At 46.4% G+C, this 20,017-nt stretch overlaps 2 protein-coding genes across 8 annotated transcripts in view; one reads left to right on the plus strand and one right to left on the minus strand.

Annotated features, from left to right (window-relative positions):
- The window catches only part of armc10 (armadillo repeat containing 10), a 43,477-nt gene extending 38,651 nt beyond the window's left edge, over positions 1–4,826 (plus strand). For both annotated transcript variants that reach the window (XM_038811571.1, XM_038811570.1), the window contains exon 6: positions 4,144–4,826. In XM_038811571.1, the coding sequence (XP_038667499.1) occupies positions 4,144–4,392 (249 nt within the window). In that variant the 3' untranslated portion in view covers positions 4,393–4,826. The remainder of the gene's footprint in view (positions 1–4,143) is intronic.
- A 4,650-nt stretch (positions 4,827–9,476) lies between these two features.
- The window catches only part of napepld (N-acyl phosphatidylethanolamine phospholipase D), a 75,645-nt gene continuing 65,104 nt past the window's right edge, over positions 9,477–20,017 (minus strand). For all 6 annotated transcript variants that reach the window (XM_038811566.1, XM_038811564.1, XM_038811561.1 and 3 more), the window contains exon 5: positions 9,477–10,817. In XM_038811566.1, the coding sequence (XP_038667494.1) occupies positions 10,692–10,817 (126 nt within the window). In that variant the 3' untranslated portion in view covers positions 9,477–10,691. The remainder of the gene's footprint in view (positions 10,818–20,017) is intronic.

Genomic DNA, 20,017 nt, shown 5'->3' on the forward strand with positions numbered 1-20,017 from the left:
AGCTAAATCGCTGGCTTTTAAAGCAGGCCAGCAGCACGGTTCGATTCCCGTACCAGCCTCCCCGGACAGGCGCTGGAATGTGGTGACTAGGGGCTTTTCACAGTAACTTCATTGAAGCATACTCGTGACAATAAGCGATTTTCATTTTTCATTTCATTTCAAATCTCATTAACGGGCCCCCCGCCACATGATCCCCCCTCACAAAATAGTTATATCTCACCGACATGATTGCAACAGGTTGGGCAGCACGGTGGCGCAGTGGTAACACTGCAGTCTCACGGCGTCGAGGTCCCAGGTTCGATCCCGGCTCTGGGTCACTGTCCGTGTCGAGTTTGCACATTCTCCCCGTGTTTGCGTGGGTTTCGCCCCCACAACCCAAAGATGTGCAGGGTAGGTGGATTGAACACGCTAAATTGCCCCTTAATTGAAAAAAATGAATTGGGTACTCTAAGTTTATTAAAAAAAAGAAAAAGGGGCACAGGGGCAGCAGGAGGAGATGCCCCGGCACAGGTCGGCACTGCCAGTTTGGCACTATACCAACCTGGCCTAGGGCACCAGAGCCAGGGGTGAGCTCTAGTGGGAGCAAAATGAATGGGGTTCATTTATGTATTTGTGTCGGGGGGTTGCTGTTTGGTGAGAGTGGGGCACTGAGGGGGGGGGGGGGGGGGGGGGGGCGTGCGGCAGTGCCACCAAAACCTCTGCAATGGTGGGGTGGGAATGCTGGCAATGATTATTGGAGTGAGGGGGAAGGGAATGCTGGTGATGATTATCGTCGGGGGCGTGAGTAAGAGAACCCATGTGTGTTGGGGGCTGGGGGGCCGTTAGATTTTAGTGCTGATATGGGGTTCCCTTCAAAGATGGTGCCCTGATCTTTGTGGGGCTGGTTGTCAGCTCTATCAAAGCCTGCCAGAATGACGGTGTAAAAATCCATGCCCACTCATCTTTTTTCTTTTAAGAGGCTCAAAATCTGGAGAGAAAACTAGTTTGTGCAATTGGAGGGTTACACATCAGTTTTCAGTCTGAGCCTGACCCTTTGCCAAATTCTGGCAGGGACCAAAAAGATGTCTGCATCACCCACACCATGAGTGGAGCTAGCAATGCTGGACTGATCACCGCTCTAACATCTCCATCAACCTGGCCCCAAACCGGCAAAGGCAGATAAAACTCTGCTGCAGGACACTCAATGTCGCTGGGCTCAAAAGACCCTGAGAAGAAAGACCTACTCAGCCAGTGCCTCACAACCAACCTGGCAATGACCAACAGCCGCAGAGTGCCCACAGTGCCTGGTCCACCCTAAAAGCCACCATACTCAGCATCTGCGAGGAGACGCTTGGTCTCTCATCCAGGAAACATCAAGACTGGTTCGATAAGAAAGATTAGGAGGTCCAGGTCTTCTAGACTGCAAACTCAAGGTGCTCCTGAACTGGTAACTCCACCAAAACCCGAGCGAGAGGAAACAAGACGACAGGCAATTGAAGGCCGAGGTGCAACAAAGAACCCGTGACCTAAAGAACAGATGGTGGGTGGAAAGTGCGCAGGAGACTCAGTAACCCGCTGTCAGCCATGATGTGGGCGGCTTCTTCTGCGCAATTAAAGCCATCTACGGTCCATGTACTCAAGGATTTACCCCACCGAGAACCAAAAACAGAGACGCTCATTAAAGACAGAGAGACAGTCAACGCCTGCTGGAGAGAGCACTTAAAGGACCTCCTCAACCAAGACACAGCCCTCAACGCATGTGCCCTCGAAGCTATCCCGCAACACACACACCCGCCACCATTTCAGCACAACCCTCGCATGCCGTGAGGTCGAAACAGCCATTGACAACTAAAGAACAAGGCCTTGGCGCAGATGGAATCCCCGCTGAAGTACTAAAGTATGGTGGAGAGACACTCTTGACTCGAATACACAAACACTTCACCCTTGTTTGGAAGGGAAAGAGAATGCCGGGAGATCTCCGAGAAGCCATAATTGTGACTATCTTCAAGAAAGGAGACAGGTCTGACTGCAGAAATTACAGAGGGAATTCCCTACTGTCCGTCAAGTGAAAGTTCATCACGAGAATACTCCTCAGCCACCAGCTCCTAGTTGCTGACAAACTCCTCCCAGAGTCTCAATGTGGCTTCCGCCCATCAAGAGGCGCAATGGATATGATCTTCAGCGCATGAAAAATCCAAGAAAAGTGGAGGGAGCAACACCAACCCTTGTACATGGCCTCTCTGATCTCGTCTTCGACTGTCAACCGTGAGGGATTGTGGAGCACCCTCCTCAAATTTGGCTGCCCCTAGAAATTTATCACCATTCTCTGCTTGCTCCACTATGACATGCAAGCAGTGATCCTCACCAACAGATCCACCACAGACCCAATATGTGTGCAAACCAGGGTCAAGCAGGGCTGCATCATTGCAACAACGCTCTTCTCCATCTTCCTCACTGCAACACTCCACCCCATCACCCTGAAGCTGCCGTCTGGAGTGGAGCTAACCAACCAGAAAAGCAGGAAACTGTTCAACCTCTGACGTTCCAGGCCAGAATCAAGACCATCCCAACTTCTGTCATCGAGCTGCAGTACGCAGACGACGCCTGTGTGTGCGCACACTCCGAGGCTGAACTACAAACCATCGTTGACGAATTCACCGAGGTCTATGAGAAAAGGCATCACACTAAACATCTGGAAAGCAAAGGTTCTCTATCAGCCCCTTCCAGCCACACAACACTCGCCATCATGATCCACGACAAACCCCTGCACAACACATGTGCCCATTATGGCATCCTGCAACACACTACTCCCATATGTCTGGAGCCTCCTCTCGTGGTGAACAGTTATCGATAATGAAATCCAACATCAACTCCAATACGCCAGAGCAGCCTTCAGGCGCCTGAGGGAACAGAGTGTTTGAAAACCAAAACCTCAAATCCAGCACCAAACGTATGGTCTACAGAGAAGCCGTGGTCCCCGGCCTCCTGTATACAACAGAAACATGGACAATGTACAGCAGACACCTCAGATCCCTGGATATCACCAAAGTGCCTCGCTAAATCCTGCAAATACACTGACATGATAAACGTACCAATTTGAGTGTCCTCTCCCAGGCACCAGTATCGAGGCACTGTTCATGCTTGACCAGCTGTGATGGGTGGGCCACAAAACAAATGCTTTACTCTAGACTTCCCAATGGCAAGTGATCACTGGGAGGGCAGAGGAAACGCTAAAGGAAACTCTGAAAGCATCCCTAAATAAATGCAACATTCCCATCAACACATGGGAATCACTTACCCTAGAATGCACAAACTGGAGAAGAAGCATCAACAAAGGCGCCAACCTCCTGAAGCACGAGGAGGCCAAGAGCAAGTAGTGGAGTGAGTGTGTAGAATCCAGTGTCTCAACCACCCGCCTCATAGATCACCATCTGCCCCACCTGTGGTAGAGTCTATGGCCCCAGGATTGGTCAATTCAGCCACCGCAGTACCCACCCTCCTAAGAGTGGAGGTAAGTCACCCTCGACCCTGAGGGACTGAAAAAAAGAGGTCCCTTTAAATTGAATCAACAATATATCCCGATTTTAGCCTCCAGAACTTACCGTTATGCCAGACCTGTACTGGTCTTTCTAAGTGAGATTGCCAGTTATCGTGGTTATTAAATGCTGGACCAAGCTTCCCTGACAATAAGTGGTCTAGACAAGACTAGCTTCTGAATTGACTTGTGTTTGGGACCTTTACAGAGGAGCCAGGGAGGGCATTCCCAGTCTAGGTGTCAGAGATGAAGGGGCAGTGGTTTAACTTGCAGAACCCACCTGTGTCTTCCTATTGTGAATTTAGGTTATTGGTTGGGATTTGTGTATTATACTTAACCTTTGATCATTGACATTAATTGCACTGTAAAATATAAACATTCAAATAAACACTTCATAAATTATATAACCTGTTTACATCTTTTTGAGTTAATCAACTATTTTAGTAACTGGTGTCATGTATAAAATTAGTAAGAAAATAAATTAGCATTTGTTTTTTAACCAAGGAAAGGTACAGCAATGTCTACTATCCAGTTTTCACCATGATCAGAATACTTGGGGATCAATTGGACCCTTATTTTAAAATGTGATTTATAAACTATGCTGTGAATTAATTTATACTTTGTTCTAGGCACCATTGTCGTTCCTGTTATTGTTTGACAGCTGCGGACACAAAGACGTTCTTCTAAGACTTCTGATATTCGTGGCAAATCTGAAGGAAAGTTTGAATCTGTTGCAGGGTTCTGTACAGTATGAAATGGAATCTATCCATTCTGTACTGTTTGGGAATCCAACACCATTTTCTCATAAACTTCAAACGCTTATGTTGTACCAAGATAATGAAGTGAAACATCAGGTTGCTAGAATTATCATCAAATAGTCTTAGATAGCTGTTTCATTAATTACAAAGTTTTATGTTTTAATGACTATGCAAGTTAAATGTGTCAGTTTGAATATAAATACAGCAATTTAGCAAACCAAGTTTTATTCAGTGTCTATATATTGCTTTTGGGTAATCTGAAGGGGGAGTCATTTCCAATGCTCATGAGAGTTGTTCTTGTGCTAATGCTGTTTTTGCTGTAACTATATTGTAGAGGAGTAATAGGGTCTTAATCCCAACAAACTAATTATGTGGAGAAAGTTTAAACATTTATTTGTGTCTAGCGGTTGAAAATCATTACAAAACTTTTTAAATATGTATGGTGACTTACCAGTATTACTTAAGTATTCTTATGAATCACTGTAAACTGATGTAATATGATTAATTGTGTTGTCTTTATTTGTCTCATTATTAAATTTGCTACACTGCCCTCATTCCTTTGTTGACTTGGGAAGCTAAAGATGATGATAATTGAACAACTTGCGAAGACAACCAAGTACGGGACAATCTCCTGTGTAGTTCCCTGAATTACATTTTAGCCAGACTAGCCAAGGGTAGAGGTGGCAAACGGAACTAGTGAACCCATACTTCCTTCATGGCAAACTGAAGATGACGTTCAGATAATGGATTCCTACAAGAACAGAGAAACATTATGTACAAATTGACAGAAGACAATGTAAAACCAGTTCCCATTACCTAAAAATGACATGTTAAAATAGGGAAAAGTACCAAAATCACAAGAAGTAAACAGAGGCGTGCATAAATGCATCCAGGGAAGAAAGAACATTTGCTGAAACAGGTTTAAAAATTAAAGTTTTTTTGATTGTCAATGTTAAGACTGTACTCCCAAATTATTGCTTTTTTGTACAGGTGAGATTAAATAATATATAGTAAACAAGATAAGGATTTTTCAGAGATTACTTTGAACCAGGTCTTTTTAGATCTGTAGCATTAGTGGATATAGATTGAAGTTTAATATCCAACCTTTAGACAATAAAATCCATCTGTCAACTCTTATGTCCATGAGATATTTGAAAAGGTTACCTTAAGTATGTGTTTATTTAACCAAACAAAGTTTGTAGCAAAATACAGTCACTGCTATAGATTTTCCCCCCCAGAAAATAATAAGTTGTTACTGAAAAGAAGCCTAATCATTCTTGAGTAGAACCACCATATTTTGAATGTCATTTAGGAGTTCCCATCAGCTTTTAAGCATATTGACGTTTGGGGAGTCAACGAAGTTGGTATATTTCTGCACAATGAATTAGCGTGTCTATCAGAGATGTAATTATTTTTAGTTTCCTTCCTCTAGACTGAGAGCATTGTAAACTATTAAAGAAGAAGCAAAGCAATTTTGATATATGTGAAAATTCACAATATTTTCAACCCATCTTTTGATCAAAGTAGTGTATGATATTTTGCAGAAACTATTGGCACACCACTATTAAAATATAACACACTCCCAAAGTTCACTGCTCAAAATATATGCCATGTGTTAGGAAAACAAAGGTAGTTTTAAAGGATTTATATTTGTATGGGTAAACATTAGAAATAAGTGTGTTCAATTTAATATTTCTGTGCCCGGAAGGATAAAACCTATAGTTAGATTCATACTGGACAACGGTGTTTGTATTTGTGGGGGTTGGTTAAGTTCCAGCTGTGTTTCTCTTGTGCTCAGAGAGGGCTATGTCATGTATAAATAAACCAGAGGCGATTGCTTAGCATTTGGGAACGTGTACAGTAGTGAAGCTTTTAAGTTGTAGTTTAGCTAATTTGATGACAGTTGGAGATAGGTAGTGAGAGAGAAGGCAGCTCTCACAGCTCTGCTGGAAGCAATTGGTTTTAGGAAGCTAAAATGGGAACATAACATCTCTCTATGAGCTTTGCTAGAAGAAAAGCCATACTATGGAGTTAAGAAAACAGATGCCAGAAATCTAAAGTTCAACTAGTTGAGGAAACTAGAAAAATGAAGAGGCGTGTCCAAGAAGTCTGGAATTAAGTGAACAGAGACCAAGGTATGGTTCAGCAGAACCCAAGGAAGAGTAAACAAAATGTTTTGCATTAAAGAGACAATTGCAGTAACCAGTTTTAGAGTGGGATAGCAGCCTTAGGTAAATCAAATGTCGGGGCGGGATTCTCTCAGCCCGGGGCCGGGTCAGAGAATCCTCGCAACCGGGCCATGCCGCCCCGACACCGGCACGCGATTCTCTGCAGAGCGGAGAATTGGCACCGGGGCATTTGGCGCGGTGCCGGTCGCAGGCTGCTGTATGCGGCCGGCCACCGATTCTCCGGCCCGCATGGGCCGAGCAGCCGCTCTAAAAAGGCAGAGCCCTGCTGGCGCCGTCCACACCTGGTCGCAGCCGGCAGAAACTCTGCGCGCAGGGTCGGGAGGGGGGGCGGCCTGTGGGGGGACTCCGACCCCAGGGAGGGCATCCGATGGGGCCAGCCTCTCGCTCCCCGGGCCTATTTTCTTCCGTGCCGGCCCCTGAACTCCCATGCCATGTTGCGTCGGGGCCGGCGCGTTGAGGGAGGCTACCGCGCAGGTGCGGGTTGGCGCCGGCGCTACTGCGCATGAGCGGATCCCGCGCACAGTTCACGCCGGGATGGGAGGCTGTAGCGGGTGCTGGCCCCCTATAGGGGCTGGAATCGGTACTCCCAGCAGCCCGTTCACACCGTTGTGAAACGTGACGGCGTTTCCGACAGCGTGGACACTCTGCCGCCGAATGGGAGAATCCCACCCCATATGTCACTTTAATAGTCTGGGAATCTAGAGTTAAATCAATTGTAAGACAAAGAAATCTTAAAGGGGTTGGTGTAAAATCCTGGACTGTATTTGCTGTTAAATATGGAATGGGAAGCTTTGTTTAAAAGTGTAATTTGGAAAACCTGGTCTAGATTTCAGAATAAAAGTGCAATGGGAAGGCCTACTTATGAGAGAAGATTTTAAAGTGTGCTTTTGGGAGTGGAGTTTGTAAACTCTCACATGACAATCATCTGGGGGGTTTCTGAGGAGACAGCCACAAACATTCACTTGGGGTTCAGAGTGGAGATTGTATTTGCCCACAGTCATCTTGTGTGCCTAAAAGGGACTTGTGTTAATGAAACCATTCTAGATCAAGATAAAAGCAAATTACTGCATCAGCCAACAGGCCGCTGATTTCGGCCGAGTCCCACCAGCGTGGGTTACTCAGGAGACCTGGAAGGGGTATCTGCGGGAGCCGTCCCGGAAGGGGGGGGGATCCGACCCCAGGGGGGGGCCTCCACGGTGGCTTGGCCCACGATCGGGGCCTACCGATCGGCGTGTGGGCTGGTTCCATGGGGGCCTATGTTCCTCCGTGCCGGGCCCCTGTAGGGCTCCTCCATTTTGCCCGGGGACTGGCACGGAGATGGGAACCCACACGCATGCGCAGTTTCAGGCTGGCTGTTGCACGCCCGCTGGAGTTGCGGGGACCTCTCCAGCACCAACGTACCCCCTAGAAAGGGGAGAATACCCGATTATCGGGGACCATTGACGCCAGAGTGGTTGGTGCCACTTTTCACGCCGGCGTCAGAATTTGGACGCGGGATTGGAGAATCCCGGCCATGAAGTCCAAATCATTTAGTTGCTTTTCCACCATCCACTCAACCTCATTTAAACACTCAGGCCGGGATTCTCCAATCCCACGGCCAAGCACTGATGCCGGCGTGAAAAGCGGCGCCAACCACTCCGTCGTCAACGGGTCCCAATGATCAGGAATGCTCTCCTTTCTAGGGGGCTAGGTCGGCGCGGAGTGGTCCCCGCAGCTCCAGCCGGCGCGAGTTTGCGCATGCGCGGAATGGCCGGCGTGATTCCGCGCATGCGCGTGGGTTCTCATCCCCGTGCCGGTCCCCGGGCAATATGGCTGAGCCCTACAGGGGCCCGACCCAGAGGAACATAAGCCCCCATGAACCAGCCGGCCCACCAGGCCCCGAGCGCCGGCCAGGCCACAATGGAGGCCCCCCCGGGGTCGGATCTTCCCGCACCCCCTTCAGGACGGCCCCCGCAGACACACCTTCCATGAGGGACTTGAGTAGCCCATGCCGGCAGGACTCGGCCGAACTCGGTGGCCATTCGGCCCGTTGGGGCCCGGAGAATCGCCGGGGGGGATGCTTTTGACGGCGCGAAACCAATGCGGCGGTGATCCCGCAGGCGATCGAGAATTGGTGCCGGAGAATTGGTAAGCTGGCGTCGGGGTGCGATTCTCGCGTCCCCCCGGGGACACATGGCCACATGACCCAGCACTGGGTCAGAGAATCCGGCCACATTCCATTTTAGGTTGCAGAAAATCTTAATTTCATCTATCATCTTCCCTCTCTTGTTTCAAGAGAGAAAAGATCTAGTGTAGTTGTATTTCATCATATGTCATTCCATTACGTTCCTATGAACATTAGCCCTTCTATGTACCTCTTCCAATAACTATATCCTGTTTAGAAATATTAGAGGCAAAACGGCATGTAAAGTTCCAGATGTGATCTTGAGGCCAAATACGTTTTAAATTACCTTTATGAATAGATCAACAACAATTTAAGAGCTCTAATTTTGTTACACCCTTCTAACTTCTTCTTTTAAAATATAAATTTAGAGTACCCAATTCATTTTTCCAATTAAGGGGCAATTTAGTGTGGCCAATCCACCTACCCTGCACATCTTTTGGGTTGTGGGGGCGAAACCCACGCAAACACGGGGAGAATGTGCAAACTCCATACGGACAGTGACCCAGTGCCGAGATCGAACCTGGGACCTCGGCGCCGTGAGGCTGCAGTGCTACTCAATGTGCCACCGCGCTGCCCCTAACTTCTCCTTTTGTGCCTTATTGCATTATCTGGATGTCCGAATACACTTCAGGTCCATTCAGTTATTTCTTGAAGTGCAGTCCTAGGTTTGTAGGCAAGTACAGCAGTCAGTTTGAGTGTTTTAAGTTTCCACATACCACAAACTGGAAGAATGCCCAGTCAATGTACTTATACTGAAGTTACAGTGAATACAAAAAATTAGTCCCTTTGTATTTATGTAAAGAAATCTTAATCTCTTAAGTAATCTGAATGGAGACAAACAAAGACACGGCAACAGGAAAATAGAGACTTGTTTTAATTTTTGTCTGTTAACAATGTCATTGAGAGATCAGCTGGAATTTTCTTCTCAAGTTTTACATTTCATCACATTTTTATATATACTAAAAATATTTCACCTCAGCTCCTACTCTGATCTAATGGTACACTACACCCACACAGTCCTCAAGTGTTAATCAGTTGGAAAGGAGGATTAGAGTAGTAGCTACAAAATGTGTAACTATTAGCCATTCAAACTGGTTAGGTTTTTTTAGAGGGGAAAATAAACCCGGGATAGATATACTTCCCACAGGGAAAGTCACATCCACCCCTGAGAAAATTGATTAAAAACATTTAAAACATCTCCTGTCTGAGAGGGACACAAAGTATTTATAAAACAGCCAGGAATACAAATTTGGAGGTGAATTAGCATATCAGACAGAGCCAGGGTTCCAGCAAAGCATCTTTGAATTAACTGGGTAGCCCTACCATTATTCTCTCCTGCCAGTCTTGCATCTTCCCCTAACTGTAACATTTGCTTATTTTCGCAATGATGACCAATTATATTACTCATGGCCACAGGCCATTTATTCATAAAATACACTGATAATCCACATCTTTGTACATCTACCTGACCACAAATGCATCTATAGTGTCAGTACAATTTCTGCTTATTAAAGAGGCACTTAGCTTAAGGCCAACTTTTCAATTCAAGCTCAAGGTCATCATTCAAGCTGCACTGAAATCTCTGTGTGTATAGTATTCAGTTCTAGTAAAACTTTATGCATTTCACATGCTCAAAAATGTCAATTTATTTAAAGTGTGCAAACTTAAAAACATTTTTGGCAAACGTGCAGGTGGCAGGTTGAATGCATCTACAATGGAAGACAATCACGGGCTCACTTTCGGCAGCTCACACACTGCAAAACCCACATATTTATTCAAAGCGTTCAGCAATAAAATAGCACCTTTTCGTAGTTCAATAAAACAAACACTATATCGACTAATTGAAAAAAAATTCAGGGGAAGAGAAATTGACTTTGTAAAGCAGGCACACATGATGCTTATCTTTCAAATATGTGCAGTGAGATTAAAGAACCATGACAATTCATAAACTAATGGCACTTCAATTAAAATTCAGTCCAAAATTAAAAACAGTGGTTATCAGAAAGGCAAGCCAAGTTTCACTTGCCGTGTGTGAAACATCAACACTTAGAAAGCAGTTTGCATTTTCACTGAAAACCTTCGTCCTCACTCAAATTCTTTGATTCTCCATGCTTTAAAACAAAGAAATCCTCCGGTTTCAATCCATATCTTTCTCGAGCTTCCTCAAGTTTTCTTGGAGGGTCCAAGTAGTACTGGAATTGAAAAATCCTTTATTAATTCATGCAATAGGTTTGAAATGGTCAAGAAAAGAGACACAATTATGAGGACATTGATGCCAATAAACAATTTTGCATTTCAGCATGATCAGCAAACTGCCACCTCTTAAAGATATACACTTCATTTTTTACAATTTTATATTTTCTGCCCTGTTTTTTATTGTTAAAGAGCCACTCCTTTCCCACTTATGAGGTCAGGAAGGCATTTTCCAATAGTACCCTTGAAACAAATAGCAAGAGGCATAAAGAGCAAGCTGGAGTAATTGGATTGCTGATTTTTCTTCCAAAGTCACTTTCAAACCTTTCACACCTAACCTACCTTGATGCCAATATTGGCATTCGGTCATACAGAAAATTATTTTTGCTGATCCTGTCTTACCACTTTGTGACACCATGCAGTAGGACGTCAATCTGGTGCATCAGCCATTTGTCCCTCTGTCACACTTCGGAACGGAATCATTTGAATTGTTTATGCAACCAGAAAATAATGTATTACATTTTACAAGAACTTTCTGGAGATACAGCAGCTTAAATTGACCAGCCCCCAAAAATGGTCAGGGGCTTGTGATGGAAAGATGAATACCTTGCATCTGTTCAATGTGATGCAGGTCACATACCAACTTCTGGCTGCCTAATCGTTACCATGATTATAGTGGAGCTAGGCATGCTGTTGAGTGGCTGCACACCTCAGAAGGAATCTAAAGTGGTGAGAGGCGAGCATCAGTTAAAAGTAGCCTACAATCATTAAAGCCAGTCTTTTAAAGGGGAAGTGCATTGTGGCTGTAGCAGGTGGTGGAAGTCCCTGTACAAGTCATTTCAATGTGGAAAAAACAATGTCACAACATGGGAGAAAGCATGCTCCAAAGTTCTTAGATGCTGCACTGGAATCCTAGGTGAGGAGGTACAAAGGAGAAGAGATGTGTATATTCACAGAAGGCCCTTCAGACAAATGCTCAGAAGACAGTGTAACGAGATAGCCGCAGCGGTTAATGCCAGGAATTTGCAGCGTTGCAAAAAAAAAAAAATCCAGTGATCTCACAGAAGTGATTAAGATCAATAAATTCATCTTTAAATGCCATAACAATTCAGTCGCCTATCAAAAATCTCTATCAATCAGGATTCTTACCTAACGTTTAATAATAATAATCGCTTATTGTCACAAGTAGGCTTCAATTAAGCTACTGTGAAATGCCCCTAGTCGCCACATTTCCAGCGTCTGTTCAGGGAGGCCGGTACGGGAATTGAACCCACGCTGCTGGCCTTGTTCTGCATTACAAGCCAGCTGTTTAGCCCCTATTGCGCTGCTGCAAGTCATATACTCACATCTCACAACTTGCACACGCTGCCAGCTGTTCAGCCATGACAGTCACATTAGTCAAAAAGATTGCACCACGTTCATTGATGTGCTTCCCACTTTTCGCTGCTGCTTTCATGGCTGCAGATGCCCGGTAGCATTGTGGATAGCACAATTGCTTCACAGCTCCAGGGTCCCAGGTTCGATATCGGCTTGGGTCACTGTCTGTGTGGAGTCTGCACATCCTCCCCGTGTGTGCGTAGGTTTCCTCCGGGTGCTCCGGTTTCCTCCCACAGTCCAAAGATGTACAGGTTGGGTGGATTGGCCATGATAAATTGCCCTTAGTGTCCAAAATTCTATGATCTATGATTGTTCAAACGGGCTTGTTGGGTGTTACACCAATGCAGTAATTACTAATTAGTAATTGCTGAGGCACACACCAGGGGAGGGCCAGTACTTCCACGGAGCATGAACTCTTGTTTACTCTCAGGATGACAGCATTCATCGTTCCAACATTGCCACTCTGCAAATGCTCTTGCTGTTATGGTCAGTCAGCCAGCCCATAATGCTGCCACCCATACCAAATTACAGTCTGAAGGTAGGCCTTATGAACCCAGAGCTGCTTGTGATTGTCCTGCAAGGCTATCTGTATTTCCCGCCAATGAAAGTCAGCAACATTCAACCAGCCACCCTGTAGCCACATGGGTGGTGACACATAGCAAACGAGGAAAGGGAATGGCATATGGGGGATGGTTGGGAATCAGATAGTGGAAAGCCAGTTGCATGTTTTTGCCTATTTAATTGTAATTACTGTTCATAATTTTACAAGCTTGGTGATTGTAGTCAATGTAGCTCAACCAAAACCATAGGTATTAATATAAAATCGAATTTCAGCTGTGTTGTGACCCGGGGTTAAGTGGGGATGGAATTGACTGCGCACTAGCCTAGAGTGCCTGAACAATAGCAATAGCCAGTAAAAATGAATCGGCAATAAACATGTAAGTATTTGTGATCTCTTTAAATAGCCCTGGTGGGGTTGGGGTGCTGCTTCATGCTCCTGAACGTGTATTCAGTCTTGTGTGATTAAAAGATGGAATTTCACATGCCACACCTTAAAGGGTGGCATGGTGGCACAGCGGTTAGCACCTCTGCCTCACAGCTCCAGGGACCCGAGTTCAATTGTGGCCTCATGTGACTCTGTGTGGAGTTTGCACTTTTTCCCCGTGCCATTTGTGGGTTTCATCCGGGTGCTCCGGTTTCCTCCCACAGTCCAAAGGTGTGCAGGTTAGGTGAATTGGCCATGATCAATTGCCTCTTAGTGTCCAAAAGGTTAGGTTAGGTGGGATTACTGGGTTAAGGGGACCTGAGCCGAGGTAGAGTACCCTCTCAGAGGGTCGGTACAGACTCGATGGGCCGAATGGCCTCATTCTACTCTGTAGTGATACAATGATTCTGTCTTGGCGTTTGGCATCGAATACTGCCTAATTGTCTTCCTATTCAAAGAGAGTTGACTACACATTTAAATCCTAAACACTGATTTAAGCCTTGATCTGCTTAATCCGCAGATCTCCAGCAGATACTCACTGAATGCAAACTAACACTCTGGCTAATATGGTGCCTTGTGCACAGACACCAATTTGGAGGCTAACTGTAGTGCCCCAAAAATGGGGCATTTGTGCCGATTAATTCTAACTATGAGGCTGCAAATCTGATTATCACACTGTGGACACAAACAATCCACCAAAACCACTATATAAAGTGTGTCACAATTTTAACAATAGATATGGGGCTGGATTCTCCAAAATGTCCCCCATGCCGGCGTAAAAACGCTGGAGTTTCACTCCAGACTTCCCTGAAAAAAATAAAGAGCAATTCACTTACCTGCAGGGGCCTGGCAGGGACCCGGGGAGCTTCACGCAGCTTTGACTGCGGATATGGGCCCCCCTGTGCTTCTGGTTCCAAGTCGACGCAGAGTGGCAGCCAATCGCGATGGCGGACCACGGACCAGGAAACAAGGTCCCACCGATCTGCACCGCTCTGCTTAATCTGACCTGCCTGATTGCTGCCCCGGCCGCCCATAAGCTGCCCCCCGCCGGTGCTGGATCCACCTGCCCCCACCACCACAGCGGCCGTGGACTGAGTCTGCAGCCACTGCATGTGAGACCCGGCTGGCCAGCCGTGGTTAGAACCACGCCTTCGGGAACTCGGCTGGTCGGGACCAGAGTATCACTGGGAAAGCCTCTGGAAATGGCCCCCCAGCCACGAGTCGTGATTCACGGTTAGTGATTCGCCGGGGAACGTAGAATTGCGGGAGTGGCGCCAGGCCCGATTCTCGCGTAAAAGTAGATTCTCCGCCCCCGCGCCAAACGCGATTTTGGCGCGAGGCTGCGGAGAATCCAGCCCACATTTGTTGTTTTGGCATATGCTTGTAGAGATCAGGAATTTAAAAAGTTGCTTTCAAAATTTGTTAACACTTTAAGTTGTTCTTTGTAAATTAAAATTAAAAATCTAGAGAAGAAATATAACTTATTTATTACTTACTAGAAAGAAAAGTTTTTTAAATTGCCGTTGGGCACATACTACCTCTGGCAACCCTTTGTCTTTCTCAAAATGTCATATGTTGTGAATTCCTTTGGGAATTCCACTGGTTACACTAGACCATAGAACAGTACAGCACAGTACAGGCCCTTCAGCCCACGATGTTGTGCCGACCATTTATCCTAATCTAAGATCAACCTAACCTACACCCCTTCAATTTACTGCTGTCCATGTGCCTGTCTAAGAGTTGCTTAAATGTCCCTAATGACTCTGACTCCACCACCTCTGCTGGCAATGAATTCCACACACCCACCACTCTCTGTGTGAAGAACCTACCTCTTACATCTCCCCTATACCTTCCTCCAATCACCTTAAAATTATGTCCCCTCGTGACAGCCATTTCCACCCTGGGGAAGTCTCTGGCTATCCATGCCTCTCATCACCTTGTTCACCTCTAACAAGTCACCTCTCTTCCTTCTTTGCTCTAGTGAGAAAAGCCCCAGCTCCCTCAACCTTTCTTCATAAGACATGCCCTCCAGTCCAGGCAGCATCCTGGTAAATCTCCTCTTTACCCTCTCCAAAGCATCCACAGCCTTCCTATAATGAGGCGACCAGAACTGGACACAATATTCCTAGTGTGGTCTAACTAGGGTTTTATAAAGCTGCGGCAAAACCTCGCGGCTCTTAAACTCAATCCCCCGTTAATGAAAGCCAACACATCATATGCCGTCTTAACAACCCTATCAACCTGAATGGCAACTTTGAGGGTTCAAGATCCCTCTGTTCGTCCACACTTCCAAGAATCCTGCCTTTAACCCTGTATTCAGCATTCAAATTCGACCTTCCAAAATGAATCATTTCACATTTATCAAGGTTGAACTCCATCTGCCACTTCTCAGCCCAGCTCTGCATCCTGTCAATGTCCTGTTGTAACCTGCAACAAACCTCAACACTATCTACAACTCCCCCAACCTTCGTATCATCGGCAAACTTACTAACCCACCCTTCCACTTCCTCATCCAAGTCATTTATAAAACCACAAAGAGCAGAGGTCCCAGAACAGATCCTTGCGGGGCACCACTGGTCACCGACCTCCAGGCGGAATACTTTCCATCCACTACCACTTGCTGTCTTCTTTCAGCCAAATTTCCCTGTATCCCATGCCCCATAACTTTCCGAATGAGCCTACCATGAGGAACCTTATCAAATGCCTTACTGAAATCCATACACACCACATCCACTGCCCAACCTTCATCAATGTGTCTCGTCACATCCTCAAAAGAATTCAATGAGGCTTGTGAGACATGACCTGCCCCTCACAAAGCCATGCTGAATATCTTTAATCAAACTATGTTTTTCTAAATAATCATAAATCCTATCTCTCAGAATCCTTTCCAATATTTTGCTCACCACAGACGTAAGACTGATGGGTCTGTAATTCCCAGGGATTCCCTATTCCTTTCTTGAACAGGGGAACAACATTTGCCTCCCTCCAATCATCCGGTACTACTCCAGTGGAGAGTGAGGACGCAAAGATCATCGGCAACAGCACAGCAATCTCCTCCCTCGCTTCTCATAGTAACCTTAGGTATATCCCGTCAGGCCCAGGGGACTTATCTCTTCTGATGCTTTTCAAAATTTCCAGCACATCCTCCTTCTTAATATCAACCTGTTCAAGTCTATTAACCTGGTTCACACTGTTCTCATGAGCAACAAGGTCCCTCTCTCTCGTGACTACTGAAGCAAAATATTCATTTAGGGCTTCCCCTACTTCCTCAGACTCTAGGCATAAGTTCCCTCCACTATCCCTGATCATTCTCTTATTTCTCACATAAGTGTAGAACGCCTTGGGATTTCCCCTAATCCTTCCCACCAGGGCTTTTTCATGCCCCCTTCTAGCTCTCCTCAGTCCATTTTTTGAGTTCCTTCCTGGCTACCTTGTAACCCTCTAGAGCCGTGCAAGATCCTTGCTTCCTCAACCTTACGTAAGCTTCCTTCTTCCTCTTGATTCGAAGCTCCACTTCTCTTGTCATCCAAGGCTCCTTCACCTTACCATTCCTTCCTCGTCTCAGTGGGACAAAACTATTCAGCACTCGCAGCAAGTGCTCATTAAACAACCCCAACATTATTGTTGTGCATTTCCCCAAGAACAATTGTTACCACTTTATGCTCCTCAGCTCCTGTCTAATGGCAGTATAATTTCCCCTTCCTCAATTAAATACCTTCCCATACTGTCTGTTCCTATCCCACTCCATGACTATGGAAAAGGTCAAGGAGTTATGGTCACTGTCACCAAAATGCTCTCCCACTGAGACATCTGACACCTGGCCTGGTTCGTTGCCCACTGCTAAGTCCAATATGGCCTTCCCCCCAGTCGGCCTTTCTACATATTGAGTCAGGAATCCTTCCTGTACACACCTGCCAAAATCTGCTCCATCCAAACCATTTGCACTAAGGAGGTTCCAGCCAATATTAGGGAAGTTGAAGTCACCCATGACAACAATTCTGTTACTTCTGCACTTTTCCAAGATCTGCCGCCCAATCTGTTCCTCTATCTCTCTGCTGCTATTGGGGGGTCTGTAGAAAACTCCCAATAAAGTGACTGCTCCTTTCTTGTTTCTGACTTCCACCCATACTGACTCAGTAGACAAACCCTCCTCGACTACCTGCTTTTCTGCAGCTGTGGTGCACTCTCTAATTAACAGTGCCACTCCCCCTTCTCTTTTACCTCCCTCCCTATTCTTCCGAAAACATTTAAACCCTGGAACACCTAACAACCATTCATGCCCCTGTGAAATCCATGTCTCTGTAATGGCCACAACATCGCAGTTCCAAATACTGATCCATGCTCTAAGTTCATCTCCCTTATTCCTGACACTCTTTGCATTGAAACAGACACACTTTAACCCATTCCACTGAGTGCAACTTTGCCCGATCAACTGTCTATCCTTCCTCATAGACTTGCTGCATACTATTTCTGCCTGTTCAACAGCTACCCTATCCTCTGATCCATAGCTCTGGTTCCCATCCCCCTGCCAAACTAGTTTAAACCCTCCCAAAGAGCTCTAGCAAACCTCCCACCCAGGATATCGGTGCCCCTCCAGTTTAGGTGCAATCCGTCCTTCATGTACAGGTCCCAACTTCCCCAGAAGATATCCCAATGATCCACATATCTGAAGCCTTCCCTCCTGCACCAGCCCTGTAGTCACGTGTTCAGCTCACTCGCTCTCTGTTCCTTGCCTCACTTGCATATGGCACCGGTTGCAATCCTGAGATCACTATCCTGAGCTTGTCCTGCTCTTTAGCTTCCAACCTAACTCCGTAAAATAACTTTTTAGATCCTCATCCCTTTTCTTAGCTATGTCATTGGTGCCTATGTGCACCACGACATCTGGTTGCTCACCCTCCCCCTTAAGAATCCTGCAGACTCGATCCGAGACATCCCTGACCCTGGCACCCGAGAGGCAACATACCTGCCAGGAGTCTCATTCGCGACCACAGAATCTCCTATCCATTCCCCAAACCATTGAGTCTCCCATCACTATTGCTTTTCTATTCTCCCCCTTCCCTTCTGAGCCACAGAGCCAGGCTCAGCGCCAGAGACCTGGCCGCTAGGGCCTTCCCTCGGTAGGTCATCTCCCAACAGCATATAAAATGGTATACTTGTTTTGAAGGGGGCCACGAGGGATCCCTGCACTGTCTGCCCGTTCGTTTTCTTTCCCCTGACTGTAACCCAGCTACTCTTGTCCTGTACCTTGGGTGTGGCTACCTCCCTGTAACTCTTCTCTATCACCCCCTCTGCCTCCCCGAATTGACTAATTGAGCAATCGCCAATGTACTCATGACAACCTTATAGAATGTTACAAGTATGAGGTTTATAAGATTGTTACATTTTGGGACAAAGTCTTTAGGATAAAATGAATCAGGTCATTTGATCTATTCTGAAGTCTGCCGAACAAAAATAGGCCCAGGTGATGTGGCTGTTAAAGATTAAAGGCAGGGCAGAACGGTGGCACAGTGGTTAGCACTGCTGCCCCACGGCGCTGAGGACCCAGGTTCGATTCCGGCCCCGTGCGTGTGAAGTTTGCACATTCTCCCCTTGTCTACATGGGTAAATGGCACAGAAATGACCATAGAACTTTCCATGGAATCATGTTACAATGCTCTTAAAAGTTAACTTACAGATGCAGTTGACCTTCAAGTAACCCTGGATACTCATTTTATAAAGGAGCTAATTACATTTAGCATCCTGCGGGCATGAGCTTTGCAGAATGGCTTGAAGGACAACATTACATCACTCCGTCTCAGTTTCTCCCCAACAATTCAGCAAGTGGAAATAAGTGCAAAGTAGACAGTAGGCAAAGATTCCACATAATCCAGAATGCAATATCAGTAACTGAATACAAAATCTGTATATATCTGTTCACATTTTTAGAGCCTGTTAATCTATTGTGAAAAGATAAACCGTTTTTGGTCGATCTCTGTGAGTTACACACATCCTGGATCTTAGACCACTCAGTGGGCAACTTAGTTCCAGGACATTTGGAAAGAAATACGAGTAAATACCCAGGACACAGGTGAAAGTGGTTCCATGGAGATGCCCGCACCCTACCAATTTTTACTCGCTCCAATAGAGACATCCTTAGTCATCACTAAGTGTATTTCAGCTGCAACTCAATTATGATTTTTTTTTAAAAGGGAGAAAATCAATTTTTGTCTCGTTAGACTATAAGTGATTCAAGATATCTGCCATCAATCCGTTTGTGGATTATGAAATAATTCAGTAGAATTTATTTTCTCTCTAAAACGTTTAAAATATTCTGGTCTAACTGAAATCTTATGGCAATGATCAGTTTCAGCACAGGCCAAAAGGCAGTGCCCTGAATCTTGGGGCGATTCTCCGAGCCCTGCGCTGGGCCGGAGAATCAGAGAAACCGTGCCCCGACGCCCCAACGCCAGCACACAATTCTCCGAGGTGCGGAGAATCGGCACCATTTGCACCGGCGCGTTTGGCGCGCCGCTGGAATCAGCGGGGCCGCCGATTCTCTGGCCTGGATGGGCCGAGCGGCCGCTCCAACATGACAGAGTCCCGCTGACGCCGTTCACCCCTGGTCTCTGCCGGTGGGAACGCTCGGGGGGGGGGGGGGGGGGGGGGAGGGCTGTGGGGAGGGGAGGGGGGGCTCCTTCACCCGGTGGGGGGGGCCTCCGATGGGGTCTGGCCCGCGATTGGGGCCCACTGATCGGTGGGCCTGCCTCACCCCCCCCGGGCCTACTTTCTGGCATGGCCGGCCCCTGAACACCGACCCCATGTTGGGTCGGGGCCGGCGCCCCCTGTGGGGGCCAG

The sequence above is a fragment of the Scyliorhinus canicula genome, chromosome 11, assembly GCF_902713615.1.
Source record: "Scyliorhinus canicula chromosome 11, sScyCan1.1, whole genome shotgun sequence".
Lineage (NCBI taxonomy): Eukaryota > Metazoa > Chordata > Chondrichthyes > Carcharhiniformes > Scyliorhinidae > Scyliorhinus > Scyliorhinus canicula.